This window comes from Podarcis muralis, chromosome 6 (genome assembly GCF_964188315.1).
Source record: "Podarcis muralis chromosome 6, rPodMur119.hap1.1, whole genome shotgun sequence".
Lineage (NCBI taxonomy): Eukaryota > Metazoa > Chordata > Lepidosauria > Squamata > Lacertidae > Podarcis > Podarcis muralis.
Genome location: NC_135660.1, coordinates 9,048,306 through 9,074,591, shown reverse-complemented (window position 1 = coordinate 9,074,591; position 26,286 = coordinate 9,048,306). Strand labels below are relative to the sequence as shown.

General features: G+C 42.0%; 1 protein-coding gene across 6 annotated transcripts; it reads left to right on the top strand.

The window, feature by feature from the left end:
• The first annotated feature begins 9,282 nt into the window (after window positions 1-9,282).
• On the top strand, window positions 9,283-25,767 carry RFC4 (replication factor C subunit 4). 6 transcript variants are annotated; one of them, XM_028731669.2, is made up of 12 exons: window positions 9,283-9,415; window positions 9,801-9,870; window positions 11,065-11,218; window positions 12,731-12,809; window positions 17,342-17,421; window positions 19,698-19,817; window positions 20,541-20,684; window positions 20,968-21,088; window positions 22,076-22,201; window positions 23,256-23,336; window positions 24,676-24,792; window positions 25,577-25,767. In XM_028731669.2, exons 3-12 carry the CDS (start codon window positions 11,085-11,087, stop codon window positions 25,670-25,672), a joined length of 1,098 nt encoding a protein of 365 aa, XP_028587502.1. In that variant the 5' UTR covers window positions 9,283-9,415; window positions 9,801-9,870; window positions 11,065-11,084; the 3' UTR covers window positions 25,673-25,767. The 6 variants fall into 6 exon arrangements, with proteins under 6 accessions (XP_028587502.1, XP_028587503.1, XP_028587501.1 ...); XM_028731670.2 differs by having other exon boundaries at window positions 9,801-9,874; XM_028731668.2 differs by lacking the exon at window positions 9,801-9,870.
• Window positions 25,768-26,286: the final 519 nt, after the last annotated feature.

Sequence of the window (26,286 nt, the reverse complement as noted above, 5' to 3'; positions counted from 1 at the left end):
AATCAGACTGCTGCATTCTGAATCCTATTGTTCTAGGGCCAATCAGACTGCTGCATTCTGAATCCTATTGTTCTAGGGCCAATCAGACTGCTGCATTCTGAATCCTATTGTTCTAGGACCAATCAGACTGCTGCTTTTTGGATCCTATTTAACTCAGTACATAACAGAAACCATCTGTCTCGGGAGGCAATAGAGAAATGTGCCCTTTGTGGGTAATTATGGATTATTATGTTGGGATGTTTGGGGTGTTAAGGGAGGACATGGTGGGGGACATGCCTTCTGGGGTAGTTTGTCCACCTTTGGCCCCCCATCCTGCACTCAGCTCTCACCTGTGGCTCCAATAAGCTGTCAGCTCATGGCATTGTGGCTTCAACTGGCCAGCTAGGCCTACCAGGTGAGGGTAGCCAGTGGGTCTCAAATCCTTGGTGAGTTAGGGACTTCCCCTGCATGCAAAGACAGGATCCGGCAGATTGAGCGGACAGGACCAAAAGCAGGTCTAATAGTCAAAAAGGCGGTTTCTGCACATGCTGTAGGAGGAAAACTCTGATCCTAAACCTCAACTGCCTTGCAACTATACTCAAGGAAAAATCCGTACCTGCTGCCTTGTGGGACATCTTCAGGAGAGGAAAAGGCTGAGCAGTAGACCCTAAGTCCCTAAGGAGGTTGGATGGCGCCTTGTATGCCTCTTTCCGGCAACTCCTGCAGCCAAGCTGGTGCGAAACGTCTTGCTCTGCTATCCTTTGGGCCAAATAAGTGAGGACGAGAGGGGGGTCTTTCCATCCGGGCAGCCCAGGACCTCCAGACACACTGCCCAGGCTTGCGCCCCAGGGAGGTCATTTCAATGCTGCTAACACTGGCTCCCTCCACCCCCGGAGGCGCACGCCTTTGTCTCTTGAGACTGACAAATGCCAACCATGTGAGGTGGTTGGTTGCTTTGCTCCTCCTCCTCCTTAGTGTGATTGTGTACAGCTGAAAACGCTGGCAGCGTTAAGATAAATCCAGCAGCGTAAACAAGTTTTGATGGATGCAATAATGGAATACTGAATGGCATAGTTTTTGTAAAATATGCAGGGATTTATGATACTTAAAATGAACCACGGAAAGAGAAGGGAAGTGATTCTTATTTTAAGGATGTAAAACGAGTATTTTAAATTGTAAAACTGAAAATTTAATACAAATTACATTAAAAAAGAGGAGGCAAGTGTTGTAAATAAAAATATACCCTTTTCCCTTATGGGGTATCCAAGAGCCCATATAGAGTCCTTACATAGGTTCCCTATTGGTAGGAGAAAATAACAGAGGCCAACCAGAGAATATTGAGAAGCAAAGCAGCTAGTAAGCTTGATCTTTATTGGTCTGTTGCAACAGGGTGCTCCCCTCACACGCAGGAGAGGAGGAGGACCCAGAAAGATGGTCTCCAAGACCTTATAAAGACTTTTGAAATTCCCATTCTCTAGATCAAGACCACCCCCAGAAACATTATGCATTCATCACAGAAGGGGTGTAACCTAAGACCACCCCCCAGATACATCCCACCTACATCACAGAAATTTAAATATTGTTTTTCTCCTGTTGTTGTTTATCTCCTGTCTGGCAAGTTACTTGATTGGATTTCCCGGGGAGCCTGGCCATTCTTTTGTAGTGGTAAAATACTTATTTCCTGGGCCAGGTCACAGGCTCACACCTTATTCAAACAGACATATCCTTGAGACAGGATTTGTGAGGAAAGAGACAATGGGGAGGCTTTTCCAGTTTAACCTTGCAGAGAAACATTTGCTCAGTTTAGGAATCAAAATGGTTCCAGGTTGGCTTTCCTGTGCTGATCTATGTACGTGTGGTTATGAACGTTGCCATATATCTAAGACCATAAAATTCCTATCACATTATCCCCCCTTTGGGGCTAGAATTTTTCTTAAAAATTTTTGCCCCACAAATAATAACATCGTATGTTGTAAATGGATGTCTTTGTATATAAAAATAACACATGTCGCGTTTTGCTACTAAATTACTTGTGGCATTCTAGCTCTTGGGAGAGACATTTTCTCAATAGTGGCTATGCTTTACATTTAGCAGGAAGGTCCACTACTGACTGAAAAATGCAGTTGGTGTTTTGTCCTTCGCCATTTTTGTGTGTTTCTCAGGTGTCAAGCTAGCTCTTCTGTGGTCTCACACTGACATAGTGCTACAGCAACACATCCTGTCTGTTGAATCCCCTCGGGGCTTTCATTTAACCATGTCGCCTGGCATTCACCATAGCTGGCACAGGTTTGGACATCTCGTGAGGGAGATGCCTTGGCCTTGGCCTTTCTATGGGATTTTATTATAGGCTGTGGTCTTGCACTCATGGGAAGTTGCTCACTTGCACTTAAAGGACCAAAAAGCTAATTGCAGCCTGGATACACTTGCCCAATTCAAACTGAGTCCAATTTGAATTTTTTTCTTGCCCCATGGTTCTCAACTTTTCAAACCAATCTGTTAATGGGGCATTTGTCCAAATAAGTCAATTTAACTCTATAAGGGATTATTCCTGCTAAACCAAAGCATATCCACCTTCATGTTTCTTAGAAGCTTCTCCTTGGTAAAGCAAGTTTTGGCACATTTTTTTTAAAATGGGTAGGGAAGGTTGGCATAGTGCCAGGTGGAACAATGAAATGTGGTTATAAATTGATCTAAACATTGGACTACACAATAGTGTGAGCTATTAGAAAGTATAAAATGTATGAGAATCCTCCACTGGGGTGTAAGGAATAAGACATTAAACATAAAAACAATTACACACAAAAATAGCCCCCCCCCTTTGTGGAAATAACACACTGTCAGACACATTTCAACATCCTTACGTAATAACACATAATACAAAATAAACTAATTAAGTATCAGTTGCATATCTTGAGACAATTGTGATATTTTTACACATGTATCTTCTCAATGCTGGAGCACAGTCTTGAGGTTCAAAGGTGAGAAAATGTCCTTGCAATTCAACTCCTCCCCCCTTTGTCAGCCCCACTCCCCCGTCAGTCTATATCCTTTGAAAGAAGATAGCTGTGGGCACTTTGAAAACTTTGGTGTCTGCTGCTGCAGGTGGTGGCGAAGCTTTTTCATCATAGGTCTGTAGTAACACATCTGTAGAAGTGACATCCTGTAAGGGGGCGGGGGTTTTAGGGACTTAAAAGACAGTTAGAAAAAGAAGGGGCAAAAGCCCCCCCCCAATCTCCTTGAGTTATTAGCTGCAAATAATAAAATCTTAGCATGTTAAGCATTTTACTCATTTTAATATTATTATCACATTTTCATATAATTACTGTTATTATCTGCTAAGTTTGTTTGCTTTCCTTCACTTAGTTTTTGTTGTTTCCCCCTCATATTATTACATAAAAAATTACTCCACGTGTATAGAAAGAGAACTGTAAAAAATACAACAAAGGTTAAAAAATAAAAAAGAAAGCAAAAAATTAGATTACCAGTCAGATGAAAACATACTTGACACAAAGACATCAAATTTAGAAAAGAATTATTATTAAATAATAATAAGATATTATCAAAACCACACAGATTACCACTGGACTGAAAAAAATGGGAAAACAATGGAAAAAAAGTTCAAATTCAGCATGTGCTATCTGATAAGTAGAACTTGATGAAAATGACTTTCAACATGTGATGGACATGTCCCCAAAGTAAAACACACACACACACAATGACCTATGAGGAACCAAAAATAAATAAATGCTAAGACACACAATTTGTTTTTTTTGTGTGTGTGTTTTTTTGTTTTTAACCTGAAGTCACCTGAAGTAACTTGTTTTGGCATTCTAACAACCCAATGAAAAACTGATTAATAAATGAAAAACAGATTATTTGTAACCTAAAAAAGTGTCAGAGATAGAGGAAAATCAACTAATATAGCAGGGATTCAGACTTGTTTTGCTGAACAGAAAGAAAGTGACTGTTTGGCTTTAAGGGAAGAAAGACAAAAGAAATACAAATGCAATTACTTTTTATAGAGTATTTAAATCACTGTTTGCATCCCCTCATTATCATTTGTGCTGTGGGAGAAAAGAAGGGACAAACACTTTGTTAATGGGGTTCACATATCCTGTTAAAAGGGGAAATTATTTCATGTGAGAAGTCTGTCAGGAAATGCTGTTCCTAAAATGCATAGGCATACACACACACACAAAAAAAATCTGTTATAAAATTTAAATCCCATTGGGGAGGCAAACTACTCAAGAGAGGAACTCACAGTGGGAGTGCTTTGATATTTACCTGTGAAAAGAAATCGGCATGTCAAGACCTGAAACCTGGCAACCTCTTGACCCTTGATGGTCCAGTACCCAACCCCTTTGTCTTAATTAGCCCCTGGAGCAAAAGACACATCAAGGATGATCTCCCCCAATGGTTCCAAGTTCCACACAAGGAAATTTGAATAGGTTTCTCCCCGCAGCACACTCTCCAAACCTCCTCTCCCCCCTCCTTCCTCTCTCTCTCTCTTTTAAGCTGATCTAGCCTCTGTGCATGTGCAGAGTTCATGTCTCAGCAAACCTTTTATACTATTGAAAATGTTGCATCTTTTGGCTAAATTAGAATTTGAATAAGGGAAGGGAAGGGTAAGGAGTAGATTTTAAAAATAGGGTTAGATTTTAAAACAAAAAGGAGAAACTCAGCAATTCAAGTATTCACCAAAGCTAGCAATTGCAGCTCAAGCAAAGGACTGCTTCCTTTATGTACAGGAAAGGGCTAATATCCCTCTGGCTATTCGCGGAACAATGCCACGCCCTTATATATGGGGGAAATGGCCAGAGTCAGAATTCATAAGATATTATTATTATTATTATTATTATTATTATTATTATTCTCAGTCATTTCAGCCTCACCATTTGCAGACAAATTTTTCTGTCCTTTATTTACAGGATGGATGGTTAAGGCTCATTTTACTTGACTATATGAATTTTTATGTGCTTAAACTTTGAATAGACTTTTAAGTTTGATTTTTGTAAATAATAGACAAAATGATAAATACTGTAATCACTCAAATGCTTGATATCACCAGTTGTGCTTCAAAAACATCAGGGCTTTCACCCCTCACCTTTTAAAAACAAAGAGCAAATCTGGGCTGAATTTCAACTCATCAGCCACAAATTGGGAGAGTTGAAAGGGACCCTGGGGTCATCTAGTCCAACCCTAAAATACAGGGTTCATAGCAAGATTTGTACTACCAGAGAGACACACACATACTTATGTACACAGACACAACTGGGGAAGAGACCACAAGCCATACACCTATCACAAGCCATGCGCATATCATGTACTAATGAAGAGGAAAATAAAAGTACCCAACTTTATACAGAACCCTTTTAGCAGATCTTGAAGCTAGTTTGAGTGAGAGTTTACTTCCTTAGACTAATGAGTGCAAGTTCCTAGAGAAAGTATCTTTAAAGGAAGATTGAAGTGAACATTTTTCCTAAGATAGGGAGAGGATCTCTTATAAAGCAAAGTTAATTCAATTGATATAACCACTCACAAACAATTAAAACAGCCATAGATTTGATTTAAAAGGAATACAAAAGTGAACAATTTTTCCTGAACTTGCAGAGGAATAGTTAGCCTAATTTTGATTATTATTATTTTATTTTTTAATAACTACACATAGGAAAGTGAGATGCAGGGTACCTTAGGAAAGATTGCTCCCCCCCTCTTTGCAGTTTCCTTTAAAGGAAGCTTACTCGGGAGTAAATTTACCTGGCACAGAAGTAAGAAGGAAAAAAAACCCCTGAAAGAGACAGAATGAAACGACGGGGGGGGGCATTTCTTCTGTCCAACTCTTATGTCCAACCAAATCAAAGTTAAAACTGGACTCAGATATTTTTCTTAGAAGGAAGACCATACTTTCATAGGCATATGCTTAATGAAGTACATACAAGGAGGAAGACTCTCTTGAGCCTCTCTCAAATAACAAACATTTGCACACTTCATTCTCATTTTTGTCTTATTTATGATTGATTTGTTAAGGCTCAACATGGCTTCCTTAGATTTAGATTTTGGAGCAAGCTTGCATTTTTATTTTAGATGGCACATTTAAGATAAGCAGCTGCTGGATGTTACCTAAGTACAATTTAAACACAGGAAAAACGTTTCTTAAACACAAATTGAAGGGGACTGTCAGAGTCCAGGCGGGAAGTAAGCTCCAATTGGGCTTCTTTCACGCCAGGGGTCTGAGGACTATTTTTCTTTTGATTGAGGTGCACCCATTTTCAATTAAAAGGGGTTTGGACCTGGGCAAAACTCCGAAGGGTCCGGAAAAGGGGAAATCTGGACAAAACTCCGAGGGGAAAAAACCTGGGGATACCTGGACAAATCTCCGAAGGGGAAAAACCTGGGGACACCTGGACAAATCTCCGAAGGGGAAAAACCTGGGGATACCTGGACAAATCTCTGAAGGGGAAAAACCTGGGGATACCTGGACAAATCTCCGAGGGGAAAAACCTGGGGACACCTGGACAAATCTCCGAGGGGGAAAAACCTGGGGATACCTGGACAAATCTCTGAAGGGGAAAAACCTGGGGATACCTGGACAAATCTCTGAAGGGGAAAAACCTGGGGATACCTGGACAAATCTCCGAAGGGGAAAAACCTGGGGACACCTGGACAAATCTCTGAAGGGGAAAAACCTGGGGACACCTGGACAAATCTCCGAAGGGGAAAAACCTGGGGATACCTGGACAAATCTCTGAAGGGGAAAAACCTGGGGACACCTGGACAAATCTCTGAAGGGGAAAAACCTGGGGACACCTGGACAAATCTCCGAAGGGGAAAAACCTGGGGATACCTGGACAAATCTCTGAAGGGGAAAAACCTGGGGACACCTGGACAAATCTCTGAAGGGGAAAAACCTGGGGATACCTGGACAAATCTCCGAGGGGGAAAAACCTGGGGATACCTGGACAAATCTCCGAAGGGGAAAAACCTGGGGACACCTGGACAAATCTCCGAAGGGGAAAAACCTGGGGATACCTGGACAAATCTCCGAAGGGGAAAAACCTGGGGACACCTCACTTAATCTCTATTCTACAACCCACAGCAACCTCCCTGCCTCTTACAATCTAACTCAGAGTCCCTACTGAACGCTTGCACACTTGCAATGCCAGATTGAGACTCTGGAATATGAAAGATGGAAAGGAATTCAGCGCCCTTGCGTTCTCTGTTCACAGGTCATTTCTAACAAAGATCGCCATGGCAGAGGTGCGGCTGCGCTGGGAGTTATAGTTTTGGGAATTATAGTTTTCAGTGCAGAAGAAATTGCACAACCTTTCTGGGCAAAACTCCGAAGGAATAGGTTGGCATATAGAATTAAGTGGAAGAAATCACACACAACCTTGTGCCTGGGCATACTCCGAAGGGCTAGGGCTGGTGTTGAGATCAAGAGGACAGAAAGGAGGAGAAGACAATTTTTAGATGAGGAAAAAAGTAGAAAGTTTAGATTTGAAGGGAAAAGGAAGAGTTAAAGAATTTTGGTTGCTGTGGTTTAGAGACCCCAACCCACTCCCCGTGTTTCCTACTTAATACTCACTTCCGCATGCGCTGTTCCTGGTGATCCCACGATCTCTTGACTGGTTGTTTAAGGCCGGCCTGATCATGCGTTGCTTCCTCTGGTTAGCCCCGCTGAACCTCCAGTTATTTCCAGACCCTGGGAATCGATGGAGGACTGGTCATTCCTCCTGGCAAACTGCCTGGTGCGCGCTGGATAACCAGTCCTTCCTCGCTTCCAGAATCCGGGTAACCAAAAGTCCCTTCGTGGTCGCCATCTGTTGTAAATAAAAATATACCCTTTTCCCTTATGGGGTATCCAAGAGCCCATATAGAGTCCTTACATAGGTTCCCTATTGGTAGGAGAAAATAACAGAGGCCAACCAGAGAATATTGAGAAGCAAAGCAGCTAGTAAGCTTGATCTTTATTGATCTGTTGCAACAGGGTGCTCCCCTCACACGCAGGAGAGGAGGAGGACCCAGAAAGATGGTCTCCAAGACCTTATAAAGACTTTTGAAATTCCCATTCTCTAGATCAAGACCACCCCCAGAAACATTATGCATTCATCACAGAAGGGGTGTAACCTAAGACCACCCCCCAGATACATCCCACCTACATCACAGAAATTTAAATATTGTTTTTCTCCTGTTGTTGTTTATCTCCTGTCTGGCAAGTTACTTGATTGGATTGCCTGGGGAGCCTGGCCATTCTTTTGTAGTGGTAAAATACTTATTTCCTGGGCCAGGTCACAGGCTCACACCTTATTCAAACAGACATATCCTTGAGACAGGATTTGTGAGGAAAGAGACAATGGGGAGGCTTTTCCAGTTTAACCTTGCAGAGAAACATTTGCTCAGTTTAGGAATCAAAATGGTTCCAGGTTGGCTTTCCTGTGCTGATCTATGTACGTGTGGTTATGAACGTTGCCATATATCTAAGACCATAAAATTCCTATCACACAAGAAAAAAACACCCAAAAGGTATTTTCGCAGTTCACTGTATCAGTCTGAATCAGGGCCGGCCCACCCATGAGGCGATCGCCTCAGGCGGCAGGATCCACAGAGAGGGCAGATGATGATGCAGGTATTTATTTGTCCATTGTTTCCAATATAGATCCTTATTCCCTGCTCTTGTTCCTCATGCAGATCTTCCCTCACGCCTTCTTCCCTGACAGGGAGGGTGAGGCACCATTTTGTGGTTCTCCTCAGGTGTCCAAATGTCTAGGGTCGGCCCTGGTGTGAATGAACATAAAAGGACTGGGGTGGCGGGTGCGAACCCTGAACGTTTCAAAATGCCTGGATTTCTACATAGTTTCCAATAAGCGACGGGCGGCCCCGTATGACTAACAAAGCGCTGCCTGCAGCTAAAACTCAAGTTCAATACTCGAGGCACACTCTCGCGCACGCATGCGCCCCACGACCCGCGCCTGCAGGGAATGGTCGGCAATACTTTGTGCGCGCATGCTCAAATCTCTTCTCACGCGGACAATTCCCTCCTCCTCTATCCAGAGAATGGGGAGGAGCTTACAGTTCAGCGCACGCGCGTCGCTTCCCTCTCGCAAACGACGTTCGCCTCTCCGCCTTAGGCGAGGGAAGGCCGACCGGCCGGCCCACATCTCCATATATGGCGCGGCACGTGACGCGCCACTTCCCTTCCCCCCCCGCCCACCTTCCTTCCCTCCCTCGGGGAACGGAATCTCGCGTCGGATCTCTATGGTCCGTTCGTATTGCTAGCGCGCCCATATACATACGTATATACACGGAAGTGGTCCCGCCCATTGACCCAAACGATCGGTTTTGGCGGGAGTTCTGGGGGAAGGGAAGGGAAAGGGAGGAAGCTTCAGCTGCGCGCTAAAGAGGCCTGAGGAGATTTGTGCGCGCGGCCGCTTCGCAGGTGCCTTTAATGAGGGGGGCGCGCGCACGCGGTGGCGAGCCCCTTGAAGGAGCGAGCGGGGGGGAGGGGAGGGGAAGAAGGGATGTTATTCCTCCACCACCTCCGTCCCACCCCCTTCAGGGATCCGGGGCACTGCTGTGTTTTGTGGGCCGCGAGAGTCCCTGTGTTTACTTAGATAACATAGCCCTGTTTAGGGAAGCTTTTAATGTTTAATAGGTTATTGCATTTTAGTGTTCTGTTGGAAGCCGCCCAGAGTGGTTGGGGAAACCCAGCCAGATAGGCGGGGTACAAATAATATTATTATTATGTAGCTGGAGCATTGAGGGGGTGGGCGGAGGGTGGTTGCTTACACTTGTTGTTGTTTTTGTTGCTTTATCCTGCTCAGGGCAGCCCAAAGCGACTTAGATTCAACCAACCAGAGAGACAAAAATCATCGCACAGATAGATATAGATATGTAGGTAATAGATATATAGGCATAAAACTATGTATGTATATGTATATATGTGTATATATGTGTATGTACACACACACACACACACACACATATACACTGTATAATGTATGTATGTATGTATGTATGTTGATGTTTAAATTTGGAAATATTGGACAAACTGAGATATAAATACCCTCCCGCAGTAATGGGAGTGGGGGTGGGGGTTGCTGTCGCTGCCCACCTGCTTTTGACAGGCAGCTTCCAGGCCCCAACTGCTCTCCTTCCTTAGGGCTGCTTGCTTGCTTATTTGTATTTATAGTCTGCCCTTCCCCCATGCTGTCTCAGGGTGGGCTATATGCAGCTTAGTTACAGTTAAGCCGTGTAGTGTCCCACCCCAAAGGGGCTTGTGCGAAAAAGGTGCACCTTAAATAAATGTAGGGATGGGGCCAAATGCTCCTGGAGGGAGAGTGATCGACAATGGTGTGTGTGTGTGTGGCTACTGCTTGACTGCCTTGCAGGATTTTAGATAGTGGCAGAACTGCTGGCAGGGTGATAGAATCACAGAATTGTAGAGTACGAAGGGACCACAAGAATCATCTAATCCAGCTCTCTGCAATGCAGGAATCTTTCACCCAACTTGGGATTTGAACCCACAACCCTCAGATTAAGAGTTTCATGCTCCACTGACTGAGCTATCCCTTCGCCCCTCCAGATCTCAGAACTAGGAGCTTGATACAGTCTGCTTATCTTTGAACAGGAGATGTAAGCCAGGGACTACTTCAAACAGAAAACTGTTCTCTGACAGCCCTTCAGATAGAGGACTGTTCACTGTATAGAAGAATGCATGGACATTGGAGGAGTTGTGTAATTGTCATCAGGGTTTCTGTGCTTGCAGATTGTAGTGTATGTTTCATGGATGTGCATAGAGAAGCCATGACATTTCTGAGTAAAAAGACTTTGTTGGTTCTTGATCATATGACAACGTATCCTTGCAGTCTTCGCCCTTTTTGTTCTTATACCAGAAGAAAAAAATATAGGCTTGAAGGCTTTTCTGCTTATAAATGAAATGGTTCAACAAAAATATTTGCTTCACTGTTTATTCTTATAGTGGTGTCAGGATTGATGCAACTGAGAAATGAGTGGAGCTATCAAATTACAAAACTAATTTTTCAAATGACACATGTGCATCATTTCCTTCCCATTCCTCCTTTGCAGACTGGTGAGAAACAGCAGCAATGCAGGCATTTCTGAAAGGACCATCTTCAATCAGCACTAAACCCCCATCTACCAAAGATCGGGGAACAGCTGCCACTGCAGGAGGCAGTGGGGAGGGCAAAAGGGTCAGAGCTATTCCTTGGGTGGAAAAATAGTAAGTAGTGGACTCTGCTTTGGAATCTAAATGCGTGGTGTAATTGCCCAAGATGAATGCTTCTTGCTTGACTGAGTGAAGGGGTGTGTAGAAATTGACTCTTGTATGGTTGGCATGTAGCCTGCTGTGCAAAGATAAAGAATTGCATCTGTTGATCTGCCCACTATTTCCTCTTGACCCACCCACCCCTGGCATGCAGCCCCCAGAAGGTTGTCCATGTGGAAATGTGGCCTTTGGCATAAAAAATTTCCTAGCCCCATTGCTAGGGGAATGTGATCATCTACACTGGAGGTGTTTTAAATCATATGTTTTCAACTTTTTTTGAGTCCATGGCTCCCTTGACCAACTACATTCTTTCTGCGGCACCCCTGTGGGGCTCAGGGGCTCAGTTATGTCACCCCTTGCCTGCAGATCTGGCAGCCCCTCACCCCTCCCTTGTGGAGTGTTCCCTCAGCCTCCTCTCCCCTCTTATTGGGAGTCCTCTGGGCAGCCACCGCCCATGGTCTCTGAGCTGCTCCCCCACCCCAAAGAGAGGTGCCTGGGGCTGGTGGACTGGCTGGCTGGGTTCCCTCCCTTGCTTGCTTACTCCAAGGCCACCTCAGCTCCTGACAACCAGCAAGCCCAGAGGCACCATTCGCCTGGGGAGCTTGTAGCCAGGGCTGCTGTAGCAAGCAGCCATGCAAGCCTTTGGGAGGCAGAGACCCGAGAAGGCATCTGAGGAGAAAGGGAAGGAAAGAGGAGGCCAGTGTTGCCCTCGGCACCCTTGACCATCAGTCAAGGCACCCCAGGGTGCTAGGGCACACTGGTTGAAAACCAGTGTTTTAAATAATGACTATGACTGTAACCACTAGATGTCTCCACTTATATTACGCCTCTCCTTGTGTTGGTGCTCTGTTTCACAGGACAGTGTTATATGAATGCCAGTCCAAAGTTAATTCTCCTATATAAGCCGTGCAGTGTCAGAGGAATGGCTTGTGGAAGATTGCAGAGGTTCTTTCTGTGGAAAAGTAGAAGCTGAACTTGTTGACAGCTTCTTTGATGTTGCACTGCTTGCACACGCAGGCCAGGTTGCTCATCTGTGGCTGGCTACTACATCACCAGATGTCTATTTTTTTGCATCAGAGTATTAGCTATTAAGACTTGCTGCTTTGACTGAAATATTTGTTAAGCTCCAGATTTGAGGGGTTATTTGCTTGTTTATCTCTGCTGCCGGCAGCAGCAGAAATTTATTAGACTCTGCAGTGTATTCATTTAAAAGCTTTCCTAAAATCATTTTCAGCAGGCAGTGAAAATAGCAAGGAAGCCAAATGCAGGTCTTTGGAATGATTTCCATAGGATGGGTGACACAACTGTGACAGCTGTGCTCTGCATCCTTGCACCACTAACTTCCATAAAAGAGAATTGCTTTGCTCATTGATCTAAAGGAACAGAGAAGTTACATGTATCGTTACTTCTGTTCAGAAAATATTAATAATACATGCTGAGCTTTTTTATTTCTTTTTTTTTATGTAGCCGCCCAAAATGCATGGATGAAGTTGCATTTCAAGAGGAAGTTGTTGCAGTACTGAAGAAAACCTTACAAGGAGCTGACGTGAGTGTTGTAGTTCTCCCAACGCTTCATGGCATATGCAAGTTAATTTTTCCAGTAGAAGATCATTATTGTGTGTAGTCCTATGAATCATACTTATGCGTCTATATAGTCAGAATAAAATTTATTGGCTGTTCTGCAGCTGTAGGCTCCCAGAACAGCTCCCAGAACAACAATAAAAATTACAATAAGTCCTTAACAGTTGAGAGTTAACGTGTAATATGGGGCAACCTCCTGAGTGAGTCTCCATGAGTATCATGCTCTTAGGACTCCTTTTGTGGGGAATAGATTTTGATGGCAAAAATACAACAACCAGAAGGGAAAGTTCTGGAACAGTATAGGAGGCTGCATTGTCCCGTTGGCCCATATGGCTCGGTACTGTCTGTACTGATTTGCTGCAGCTCTCCAGAACTTCAGGCAGACATCTTTCTCAGCCCTTTCTGGAGATGCCAGACACTGAACAGTGTGCTGCTCTGCCGCTGAGCTACGGCTCCTGCCCAGTTTAATCAGCCCTTTCCCATTGCCAATGCTGAAATAAACTTCAAAGGCTTCCCTCTGCATTTCCTAAAAGAAGCAAATGAACACCGAACTCTGAAACAACCAGGGTTGCATATCCAGTGCTAGTCCCACTCAGAACAAACCCACTGAAGTTAACAGGCATGACTAACTTACAGTCATTAATTTAAATGCATTTCCTCTATGCGTAGAAATTAGCTAGGTACAACCTCATGTGTATTTTTAGGGTTGTTAAACAATGCTTTAAAATGCGGCAATAGAAGCTAAGACAACTCCCCCCCCCCCCGGCCTTTCTCTTGTTGTTTATGTTAGTGGCTGGTTTGGCTCTCTGGCCCAAAAATACACCCGTACTTTGGGTCACAGAAAAGGTCAATGTAATTCGCTTGCCCCATCTCAGGTTTCCTCCCAGGCCAAATCCAGCACTCCACTGCATGCAGACATTTCACACTCCATTGACCTGCTTGCAGCCAGTTACCCATTGCACTTTTGTCTCAGCAAAACATCAAATAACCAGAGCAAGCTAACCCTTAGGTCACAGTGCCTTACTCCTGCCTTTTTCTACCTCTGTGGTGGTGATTGAGGAATGATTGACAGATAATTCTGAGGCTCCAGACCTACCAGTTTAAATTGTAGAAGGCTGGATGTCTGGGTGCAAGGCCTGATTGAGGAGATTAGGGCCTTTCCGAATAGGGCTCTCCCTTACCCTGAAAGGAACACATGAAGGTACTACAAAATAAGTGCTGTGGTATATTAAGGGCTATGGCATAAGTTTTCAAGGACTACAAAAAATAATCTGGTACAGTTAATGTGATGGCACCATTATAAATCCGGCCTTGTCTATGTGAAATTGAACATTGTACAAGTGGACTTACTCTTGCAATGGGATTTCCCCCTTCCTCTCCTTCCCCTGCCCTGAAGTTCCTTGAACAGTTCTCAAATTTGCTGTAAAGGATTGGGGGATCTTCTGGAGTAGATATTAGGGGGCTTCAGGGAGAGGGGAAGAGGGGGAAGTCTTGTTGCAAGAAGGAAGTCTGTTCCTCTTGTACATAGACCCAAACTTCTTCACTGTATTCGTTGTAACTTAGTGCTAAGATGAGCATTGCATCAGTACAAGGATTCCCTCTTGCACAATAAAATGTTCTTCCCCCTCTTCTTCTGCATGCCCCTATGATCTGTTCAGGGGTTTCCCTCAGTCCTCCAGAGCAGATTTAGGGACAGCATAGGGCATGTGTGGAGAGGGGAACTACCTTTGCCCTAGAGCAAAAAATTAGCTGAATCCCACCCTTTTCCTGTATCTGATGTTTCACATAGAGCTTGATCTTGCCTTCTTAGGGAAATGTTCGTCATGTTTAATCATATTCATCCTTTGTATCATTCTTCCCAGTATCTGCTTTGTACGAAAGGCCAGTAGTACTTGGCTCCGCCTACTCTTGTAATCTTTTCATTCCAGCTGTTCATTACAAGAACTCTGTAACTAAGAAATAGTACCTGATTTTTTTTGTTTTTGTTCAATTCCTTTTCCTTTTGTGTCATTAAAAAAAAAGATGCCTGAGGTCTTACATCTGTAAGTTGCTGTGATAAAGCATGATAAAAATGCTTTTAAGTAAATAAAATACTTTGCAACCTAGTCTTTTGGTAAGATTGTTTAGCTGGAGTTTGAAGAAGATATGCTTCCACTGGAACATCTTAAAATTTGCAGCTAAACTGCCACTCCATCTCATGCATTCTTTGGAGGAGATAGCAAGTGCTAAGGCTAGGTGCTAATATTTGTGGGCAGGGCAGTAATGATGGGTTGTACATGGCTCATTTCTAAGAACTCTACTACAACAAACATTTCACATGTTAAAAAGCAGGACATCTCTTGCCAGTACTGCTCCAGGGCACCTTAATCTGCCCCTGAACATGTCCAGTCTCTTTAGCACCTGAAGTAGCTATTTGTGTCCTGGCCATTGTATTGAATAGCTTCATTTTAAGATGATTCATAGTACTACATGGGATATTTGACCATCGTTAAATAATAAGTAATCAATTGACCAGTGTCTTGAAATTAGTCTACTTCTTGTTAGAATGGCTCAGTTGGTTAGAGCATGGTGCTGATAACGTCAAGGTTGCAGGTTCGATCCCCATATGGGACAGCTGCATTTTTCTGCATTGCAGGGGGTTGGACTAGATGATCCTCAGGGTCCCTTCCAACCCTACAATTCAAACTTGTTTTCTACGTGGAAATGTCCATGCTTTTGAAAGTGTTTTGCACCGTGTGTTGTAAATTTCCACGTATCTTTAGCCTGATAACAGGCCACCTATAGGCACCATAACTTCATCATTGGCAACAGTCAGAAATAGCGTAGCTTGGTCATGTTACAGCTCTGCTAAAAATACAGCCATTAAGTTAGATAAAGGATTAGGAGATCCTTCATCGGACCTTACTGTAGGTGCCGGCTAAATGTGCTGTTCAAGTTTGTGGCATTCATTCATTCATTGGTAAGTGTAGGTTTTCTATAAAAGTACCAAATGTTGAGTAAAGTAGCAGGATAGTGGCTGTTTGGTGTGCAGCTCTGCTTGTGTATGAAGCCTACAAACCTGCAGAATAGTGCATTATTCCTGCCATACCATTATGAAAACGAAAATTCAAATGTCCTAAACATGCTCTGAAGCATGGAGGTTGGAATCCACAGAACTAAGCAGTGAGCTCTCAGCACACCCAAGGGGACGTTTGGGTTCCATGGAGCGCTAAGTGGCAAATGGCTCTTTAAAAAGACGATTGGCTTTTTTTTTATCTTTTCAGTAATCAGAGACAAAGACACACAGATTTTAAAAATGCAAGGATGAGGTTCTTTTAAAAAGGGGAGTGGAGAGGATGACTTTCAAAAGACAGTCTGATATTTCTGTGGTTGCAAGAGAAAGGACCAGAAATCCCACTGATTTCTTTCTCTATTTTTGCCCGAATGTTTAAAACATTCATTAGTTAGTTTGTATTGATCAAATATTGTCAATTGAGCCCCATGTTGGGCAAAAGATTCCTGTATTGCCGTGGGTTGGACTAGATGACCCTCACGGTCCCTTCCAACTATACAGTTCTGTGATTCTAATTGACAGCCTACTTACTTATTTGCCTGCAGCCCAATGTTCCATGAAGCCAAAAATGCTGCTGGATAGGTGGCCATTTACGTATTTCAGTTTTATTATAGTGTCATTTTGTCAGCAGGTGTGTGAGGGCTCCTGGACCCCTAGACTTGCCCTGTGACAAAAGTCTTCCTTGCTGAAGGACTTCCTCAATGTGATCTGGCTATTTCCCCCCCTGTAAAGGTCCTTTGAGGGATTGGGCATAAACAGTCACTATTTCTTTAAAAAAAGCTGAAGGAAATTGGTTGAAGTAAAACACAAAAGATACTTCTGTTTGTGTTCTGTGACAAAATCCAAAGCAAATAACTCTTGTTGATTTTAACAGAAAATGTTCCTTTGCACTGTTACAAGCATTGTTATAATTCTTTTTTTTTAAAAAAAGCAACTTAATATCATTTATTCACAATTAGTTCATTTCATAGTTAGCATAATTATCAGACCTGTTGATGATTAAATTGCCTTTTGTTATTACTTTAAAGCATTAAATTAATTAGAACACTAGATTTCTATTTGACCAAATCATCTATTGACCTGTCCTGGGTCCAACTCAAGTATGCATCTCCGTATAGTATTTAAAATATCTAAAGCATCTGTTTCAATTCTTTCCTTCTGTCTTGGGGTTACCAATTTCAACATTTTGAAAATAAAAAACTAAAGCGTAAAGATAGCATTTGAAACAGCCGCTAAATATTGATCAGATTAAAATCTATGCCTGCAATTATACACAACTCTTATTTGCAAAATCGTGTCCCATGCTTGAGTTGTGGCATAGACACCTATGTAAGTGTTGTAAAACAAATACTCAATGATAACATCGCCTGAGGTTTCTTGTTCCTCTAAAATATCCACTTGCAAAATATTGTATGACAGAATTGTTTAACCTCCTGCTGTTGCAGCTTCCCAATCTCTTGTTCTATGGCCCACCTGGAACTGGAAAAACATCCACTATTTTGGCAGCAGCCAGAGAACTATTTGGGTAAGTGTGGGATCTAGTGGCATTCAAGTGTCTGTTTTGAGTCCGACAATCTTCTTCTTTTTTTTTTAATAAATTTTATTATTAATCTTCCAACATAAATAAAAAACAATACAATAGACAATACATAAACACACAAACACATAAACACGTATAATTTCACAACCTCCTTTTCATAAACCTTACTTCCCCGACTTCCCCATACCTCCCCCTTCTGCATCCCTATTTCAAAATTTCTTCAGCAACCCCTCACTTCAATTAACTGATTACTCATTTTCTTCCCCCCCCCTTTCTTCTCTTACTTAATCAATTTACAGCTGTAATTCTATATTTTCTTAACCTTGACATTTTAGCACTCATCAATTTTACAACAATTCTTAAGGTAAACTTTAAATTTCTTCCAATCTTCATCCACCGTCTCTTTTCCTTGGTCTCGGATTCTGCCAGTCATCTCCGCCAATCCCATATAGTCAATCACTTTCGTCTGCCATTCTTCCAGCGTGGGTATTTCTTGTGTCTTCCAATACTTTGCTAAGAGAATCCTTGCTGCTGTGGTAGCATACATAAAAAACGTCCTATCTTTTCTTGACACCAATTGGCCGACCATGCCCAGGAGAAAAGCTTCTGGCTTCTTATGAAAGGTACATTTAAGGACCTTCTTAATTTCATTATAAATCATTTCCCAGAAAGCCTTAATCCTCGGGCATGTCCACCAAAGGTGGTAGAAAGTTCCTTCAGTCTCATTACATTTCCAACATTTATTATTGGGCAAGTGATAAATTTTTGCAAGCTTGACTGGAGTCATGTACCATCTGTAAATCATTTTCATAATATTCTCTCTTAAAGCATTGCATGCCGTAAACTTTATACCAGTGGTCCATAACTGTTCCCAGTCAGCAAACATAATGTCATGACCAATGTCTTGTGCCCACTTAATCATGGCTGACTTAACCATTTCATCTTGTGTATTCCACTTCAGCAGCAGGTTATAAATGGAATCTAAATGGCCAAAATATTGTGAATTTTAGAGCAAGATGGTGAAAAAGTTAAACTACAGAGCTATGAGAAATTAAAGTCTAAAGTACGAGATTGGCTTCATTATCATCAAATAATGGAGGTGTTTAAACAAGACAGGAAAGTTGGCTTTCAGATGGAGAGGTCAAAATTAGAAACAGAATTGTTAGAACCCAATACTAAAATTTTGTCATGAATGTATAACCGAGTCCGACAATCTTCTAGTACTTTTGGTGACTTAATAGTAGGCACTTGTTTAGTGCAACATGAAGAAGCAGAAATTAGGCAGAGTGAATCGTGAGTATGCAGGCATTTCTCTTTCTCCAGAAGAGATAAACCTGTAGTTAACATTGGCAGAACAGTTTTAAGCCATAGTTACTGAAGCTGAGACTTTAAGAAAGGTAACCATAAGTTAATTTTCCAAACTGAGATCATGATGATTTTGAGTGTTTGGAAGCAAAACAGTAATGCATGTTTGCAGAATTTGTGGCCACAAAGTCTAACACTATGTATTATGGAGTGCAACAGGTACTTGAACTGCCCACCCCCCCCCCATTCATGCAGTCTCCTCCTTGAGACTAGGTGGGTTTTTTAAAACTGAGATTTTCCTTCAGTTGCATTTTCATAACTTGCATATATAAATAGAGAAGAGGTGCACAAAAATGGGGGGGGGGATGTCACTCAGTGATTTGAGTGTTTTGTTAATTATCCAAGTAAGTTCCTTTTACAATCAATATAGAAGTTTTAACAGATTTAGGACGTTCTGATCACTAATCATAGGACTAGAGAAGGCCTTGCATGCCTTCTAGTACAGCCTTCAGCAAGCTGATGCCCTTTGGACTGCAATTCCCACCAGACCTATCAAGTACAGCTGATGGGAGTTGTAGTAGGGAACATACGGAGGACACTTGGTTGGAAAATCTAGACCAACCTCCTACTCCATACGGAAAATCCAGAGCTTAGAGCCTTTCAAGTTGAGATGCTTTATCCTAGTCTGTATCTGTATTGGGCACAATTGTTTTTATAGTTTCATGTTTTTGTCGTCAAATCACTTTGGGATGTTAATAATGCCTTAAGTGATTCATAAGTTAAATAAATAATGAATATGTAGTCCAGGTCCACAAACAAAAGAGAGGAAGGGGAGCGAGAAAACCTTGTTTTAACCAAGGAAAACCAACGTCCAGAATTCAGAATGCAAAACCAGATCAATAGCTCGGTATAACAAATAGGTTAAAATTTGGCTGAATTTCTGTTCTAATAAACAGACCCGAACTGTTCCGGCAGAGAGTCCTCGAGCTGAACGCATCCGATGAGCGTGGAATACAAGTCATTCGAGAGAAAGTGAAGAGCTTTGCTCAGCTAACGGTGTCGGGAAGTCGTTCAGAGTAAGCGCAATGATCAAAGCTGCTTTGTAGGATTGTATTTCTCTCCGCTATAGTTTTATAAGGGTTCGCTCTGTAATGCTAAATTAAGCCACGAGTCAGCATCGCACGGTGGATTTTGGGCTCTCAAGTGAGTCACGGGAGCATAACTGCATTCTGAGGGAATTTATCCTTCACATGTCTTGCACCACTGTACCTGATAGGACATTTATGGAAGCCGTGAAATTGTGTGCAAGCTTCCCAAATGCTGAATGCACCTGTCTTCTATTGCACCCTGAATGATTCAGTTGCTGGCATACAGACAGCAGCTTGTCAGTCGTTGTGTGTGACATTTTATTTCCAACATTCAGTCTGTCAGTTACTTTGAAGAGTTGGCTGAGTTATGGCCAAGCTGGCTGGGGAAGATGGAAGTCTGTGAGCCACAACACCAGGGAACTCAAGATTGCAGTACGCTGGAATAGTGTGAGGGACATTAGCTTGTCCTTCACAACAGGCAGCAAATTGTCTTGGCCAGCCCTGAATACACTGTCAGATACACCACAATGTTTGGAGACGCGTGTCATCCTTGAAATAAAAGTTCCGAAATATTAAAACATCTTTCACATCGCAGAAATGGATAAAAGTGGCTAAGCAATACTGATATCATCATTTGTTGGATTTGCAAATATAACCTGCACTAGTACCTTAAGTTGTTAATGCATGTTTTTGCAATGGGTGTGTGTTTAGTGGCAGGCCGTGTCCCCCGTTTAAGATTATAATCTTGGACGAAGCGGACTCTATGACCTCAGCAGCCCAGGCAGCTTTACGGCGCACCATGGAGAGAGAATCCAAAACAACACGCTTCTGCCTTATTTGCAATTACATCAGCAGGTATGTATGGGTTTCACCATGCTTTCTTTCTTATTGTTTGAAGGAGAAGATTTAGTATCCCACATTTATTTCCTAGTTCCCATTGTAAAAATCCTAAACTTGCATTGTAAAGAGTTGCTTAATTCCCCTTGGAAAATGAAGAACGTAGCACAATCGATGCATTGCTAAATTTTATTTTATAGCTAAGGGGCAGGAAGTAGTGGAAAATATATGGTCGTGTTCTGCGGAAACTAGAGAGGATGGATTCCTCTTGTAATTGCGTTTCACTTTCTCTTTTTCACAGGATAATTGAACCCATAACATCCCGATGCTCCAAATTTCGTTTCAAGCCCCTTTCAGACAAAATCCAGCAGCAGAGACTTCTAGACATTGCTGAAAAGGAGAATGTAACAGTCAGCAGTGAGGTAGCTTTTCTGTTCATTCAGAGATTCATTGTTTTTAATTCTGTGAAAAGAGACGGGCGCAATGCTTAGTGTATTTTATTCTGGGTCACTGCTGAGCTACGTGCATAGTATAATCATTACCTATATTTTACAGAAGGGGCGTTGGTCCAGCAACTTAGTCAAAATAATTAAGCATACTTAGGGAAGTTCTGTGCCAGGTCAGTGGTGGCTAGTATTTTTGGCAAGTATGCCACAAGTGCAGACTAGTGGCATTCTAGAGTGGTTTTGCAGTGCAGTGGTATAGCCTTACCTCTTTATTAAGCTAGGGTGCAGAATGCAGTGCTGGAGAGAGACTGGGTTTAGGCCTGCCTCTTCAATATCAAGACACATGCTACCCTGCTTTTATTCAGGATTCTGCAGCCTCATGCTGCCAGTGTCACGGGGCTTTGTCTGGAGCAAATAGTGCCTACCCATTCACACCAGTCCTGGCATCTGCAGTCACATTGTACTGCATCCCTGTTTAAATAAACACAGTAGGCCTCTCTGGCAGCAGTGAGAGAGCTCACACATAGTTACAGAAGAGGGAGGAGGTAACCTTATTTGTAAATTATTTGTATATTTGATTAACTTTGCTAAAGGAAGCATTCTGTTCTAGCTCAAACTTGTGAGATTAAACATAAAGCTTACTCTTGTGTTCCTAGAATGTTATCAGTGTTGTGATACAGAGATCTGACAGTGTTGGACAAAAGCCATGGGGACAGATCACACCACTTATAACGTGATTACCATTAGAGCATTTGTTGATTTGTAGTTGAGAAGGAAAATGTGTAACAACATGTGACAAATGGGGAAAGTGCTGTGTTCGCCCCCAGAATGTGTTAGCCTTCCTTCTGAATTGGGTAAGATATGGAATCTGCTGTAGGAAAAGAAGAGTGCTTCAGAAAAGGATCTCAACTGTCTCATCTCTTCTTTGATTTTCTTATAAAGCAGTATTTATTTCTTCCATAGGGAGTCTCTTACCTTGTCCGTGCATCAGAAGGGGACTTGAGAAAAGCAATCACACTTCTTCAAAGCGCTACACGATTAACAGGCGGGAAAGAGGTCACTGAGAAAGTTGTCACTGAAATTGCAGGGGTAGGTCTAGTTTGCATATTTCAGTTGGCCCAGTCTATGCTTGCAAATATTGGAAAACTGCTTACATAAAATGGTATTTTTTCTTCACAGCTATCTGTTCAGTTGTACCACGCTTGCTTTTTCTTTCATGACTTGTCCTGAATACTGAAGTTCACAGGGAGGGGTGCAAAACAGGGCATACAGAAATATATTCCATAGAAACTTGTGAATTATTCAAACATGAAGAAAAGCTTTTGAATACAATCGACTTTCATTTTGCTTAATTTTCTGTTTCTGCTAGGTCTGACTGATTTATTACATGTTTATTTACTAGGTGGATGTTATTGCATCTAACCGATTTATGTCACAGGATCATTTATAAGTTTGGAAATGTGAGGCCAAATCCATTCGCAAAGCAGAATCTTGGGGTAGAACATGTTGCCTCTGAACATCTGTGGTTCTGGAAGTTTGAAACAGACTTATGTTTGCTGATCCAGCAGAAGACAGAGAGGCATAGAATATGGCAGAAATCAACACTGTGGATTCATAATCTTTCATAAATTGCATTGCAAATGTGGCAGAACTGATGTTTCTGCCATCTTGGTTCCACGACGAAGGGGTGGTTAAAACATAGGAAGGATACCTAATCCACTCTGAACCATTTGTCAGGAGGGGAATGAGGCCATGGGGTGAAGTTACGGTATCCCCAACAGATACTGCAACTACACACGACTTTCACTAATCTACTGCTGCTGCTTTACTGCTAATCTAACCGCTGGATCTCACTAACTGTGGGGCAAAGGGGTTCTGCCATCCCCTTTTTGGCATTGCGCGATGAATGAAACTGCAGGAAAAAACCAGTGGTGCAGCAGTTGTCATATGAGGATTTTCCTACCTAAAAGGTGTGTGTAAACCCAAGAACATTGGTTGAAGTGAAGACCACCTATGGAAAATGGTATGTTCTGGTGATGGCTTCTGGACTTTTGCCTACACATTAGGACTTGCAGTCATTGTTTATATTTTTTATTCTCAGCGCTTCAATGAGATGTTTTTCTTTATGCATCTTTTGTTTTAGATTGTCCCTCAAGGAATTTTAGATGGTCTACTAACCGCATGTCAGAGTGGTTCATTTGAAAAACTGGAAGCTGCAACAAAGGTAGCTTGCTTTAGATCTAAAATGTAGAAAGATCAGATCAGATTTTTTTTAATGCTACTTTTATTTCTATATTGGCAAGTTGTAGAGGAGGTAGTAGTGGTTATGTAAGCATGTTGAAACAAAAAACTGCTCGTCTTTAAGCCAGTCATGGTGTAAATGTAACATGAACTCCCTGACATTTATTCCCTGTGACCTTAGGTGGGAAAGCACTGTCTTAAAGGGAGTAGCACTCCCTGGTTACAAAAATCCCCAGAAGTAAATGCATTATGTGTGGGTAAAATTTATTGCCTACTTTTGTCCCTGGCTCTGTCCACCGATATGTGCCCCCTTTCCCCAAAGGTTTCCCAGAGGGAGTGGGGCCCTCCAGCTACAAAATGTGCCTTACATACCTGCAAACAGCTCTGCAGTCCTTATTGCAATGTGTATCCAAAAACTGTAGGCTTGCATTAAACTCCACACACTTCTTGTGGGGCGGCACATCTGATAATCCCAGATCCTTTGCTGCCAAGCGTGACATTTCAAGCCTCTTGGCAGCTTCACTAGCTGCCCTACTAAGCATAAGTGGTAGCTGCACATGAAATGGCCTTTCTGTAGTGTGAGACTAGGTGGATGAGACATTGGCTTGTGAACAACAGTGCACGTTAGCACTTTAAAAGCTAACATTTCATCACAACTTGGCCCCTGGTGATGCTAAAAAACTTTAGCTAACTACAACTGTTTTAAGGTAAGAGCTTCCCCAAAGCTTCACTTCTTGCTTTAGACTGTTGTATATACTTCCTTACAATTGGGTGATGGAATAGATGAATTGTGAAGGTGAATTTTTAGTTTATCGTACTCTTTAGTCTTTCCCGGCAGCTGGTCTGTGCTTAGGCATGTGACACACACACGTATTCCAGAATACTCAATGAGGCTGACACAGAGACTTCACTTAAGCTAATAATCTGATTTGTGTCTAAAATGACTCATTAAACAGTGGTGTGGTACTTGTGTACAATAAAACAAGATAGCCTCCTGTTTGAACCATCAAATAATCCTCTGGGTATTAGACAAATCCAATTTAAACTACCTGTTCTGAATTTGTATCACATAGCACGCTTGTATTTGGTAATACCGTTACTTTCTATTTTCAGAAATCTCATATTGCAATATACCTTACGTGGTATTGTAGGGAGCCAACGATAAACTAAGCTTTGTCTCTCCTAGCTTTTTGTGATTTACAGTAAGTCAAGGAGTACTTTCCGTCTGCATTGATGTAATGTTTTGGTTGTATAAGCCTATGGCTTATTAGTTTAAATCGGCTAATGTTAGCTGCTTTCAATATTTGTTTTCCCGTGTCCAGAATCTGATCAATGAAGGTTACGCAGCTACTCAGTTTATAAACCAGCTTCATGATACCATTATTGAGAGGAAGGATCTCAGTGACAAGCAGAAATCTGTTATTGCAGAGAAGCTTGCTGTGAGTCTTCATTCTGTTTGTTCTTTTTACATCTAGAATACATGTTTGCTTGTGGTTTGGGGGCCATAAGCAATCCTTTACTTGTGTATTAGTGAATTCTTCCCAAAGAATGGTATACTAATGGCACTCTCCCTGTAAGAGGCAATTCTCCTTTTATGGTAACAGGCAGTAGTAAAAAGGGCTTCAAGAGAAAAGGACATTGGCCGTTGTAACCCCAGCCAACTTGCTTGAGCTGTCTAGTCACTACACACAATGGAAAAGCAGAGGGAAGATTTTTAGCATTGCACTACATTTATGCAGTGATTAACAGGGATGTTTTATTCCCTGTTCAGAACAGGGAGAAAGACACAATGAGTTTCCACACATTTCACAGGTGTGATTTTCACTCCTGCTAGGAAGAAACAAAGGCAGTAACTTTTTGGGTGTGCCTTTTTCCGTCCTGGTAGGGAAGGAGACAATACCTGTAGACCAGTCTTGTTAGTTACAGGCAACTGCAGTGCCTGCTTGCAAGACTGGCTGAGAAATGCAAATTTAAATTTAGGTAGGGATTCCTCTAACAAATGGTCATACAGAGCTCTGCCAACCAGCTTTAGAAAATGTTGGTTTGAGTAAAGTGCACTTGGGGGTGGTCAAACTTCAGATTTTGAAGCTCCCTATAACAGCTTGAAAAACTAATTTATGTTCCTGAGAGGCAGGGAGATGTAAAAGTCTGCTCTTCTCCGACTGCATTATATAGTTATCTTGGGAGATCTTGAAAACTTGTAACTTTTCCTTTTTTTGGCAGGAGACAGACAAGTGCTTGGCAGATGGGTCTGATGAGTTCTTGCAGTTGATTAGCCTCTGTGCGGTGGTGATGCAGCAGCTAATTCAAAATAACTAACAGCACGGCAAAATATTTTCCTTTTGATTACTTCATTCTATTTGATGCACCTATTTGTTTTGCTTTTGATAATAAAATACAGCCTTTGTGCCTGACATTCTAGTGGTATAAACAGTACAACGAAAACGAGCTTTACTTTTACAGCATTTCTGCTGCTTTAAAAAAAGGAATGCAACTTTTTATTTTTGTACTTTTTTCCTAAACGTTATACTTTAAAACTAATACAGTGCTGTCATAGCTAAACATTTGTCATTTTCACCTTTCATAGTGCAATTCACTTTAATTCTAACATTCCTTCTATTGTCATTCATTGGGATTTTGGTTTAGGTTGCTGTAGAATGCACAAAAACTCAGGATAAGTTTCTCTAGCAGTCTTATTGAAATAAATTATCCTGTGGAATTTGAACTTTACACAAATTATGGCATAAGCTTTACAGACTTTGCTTGTGTCTTAAAACAGGGCTACCTCCAGGAAAATTTTAGTGTAAGCTACGTTTCATAAAAAAGCAAAGTACTTTGTCCTTGACCAATAACTTTGAATCTGACTCCTAAATACCTTTCACCATGCACATTTTGAATGAATGAATTTATTAATACGGTCACAGACCAGCGTC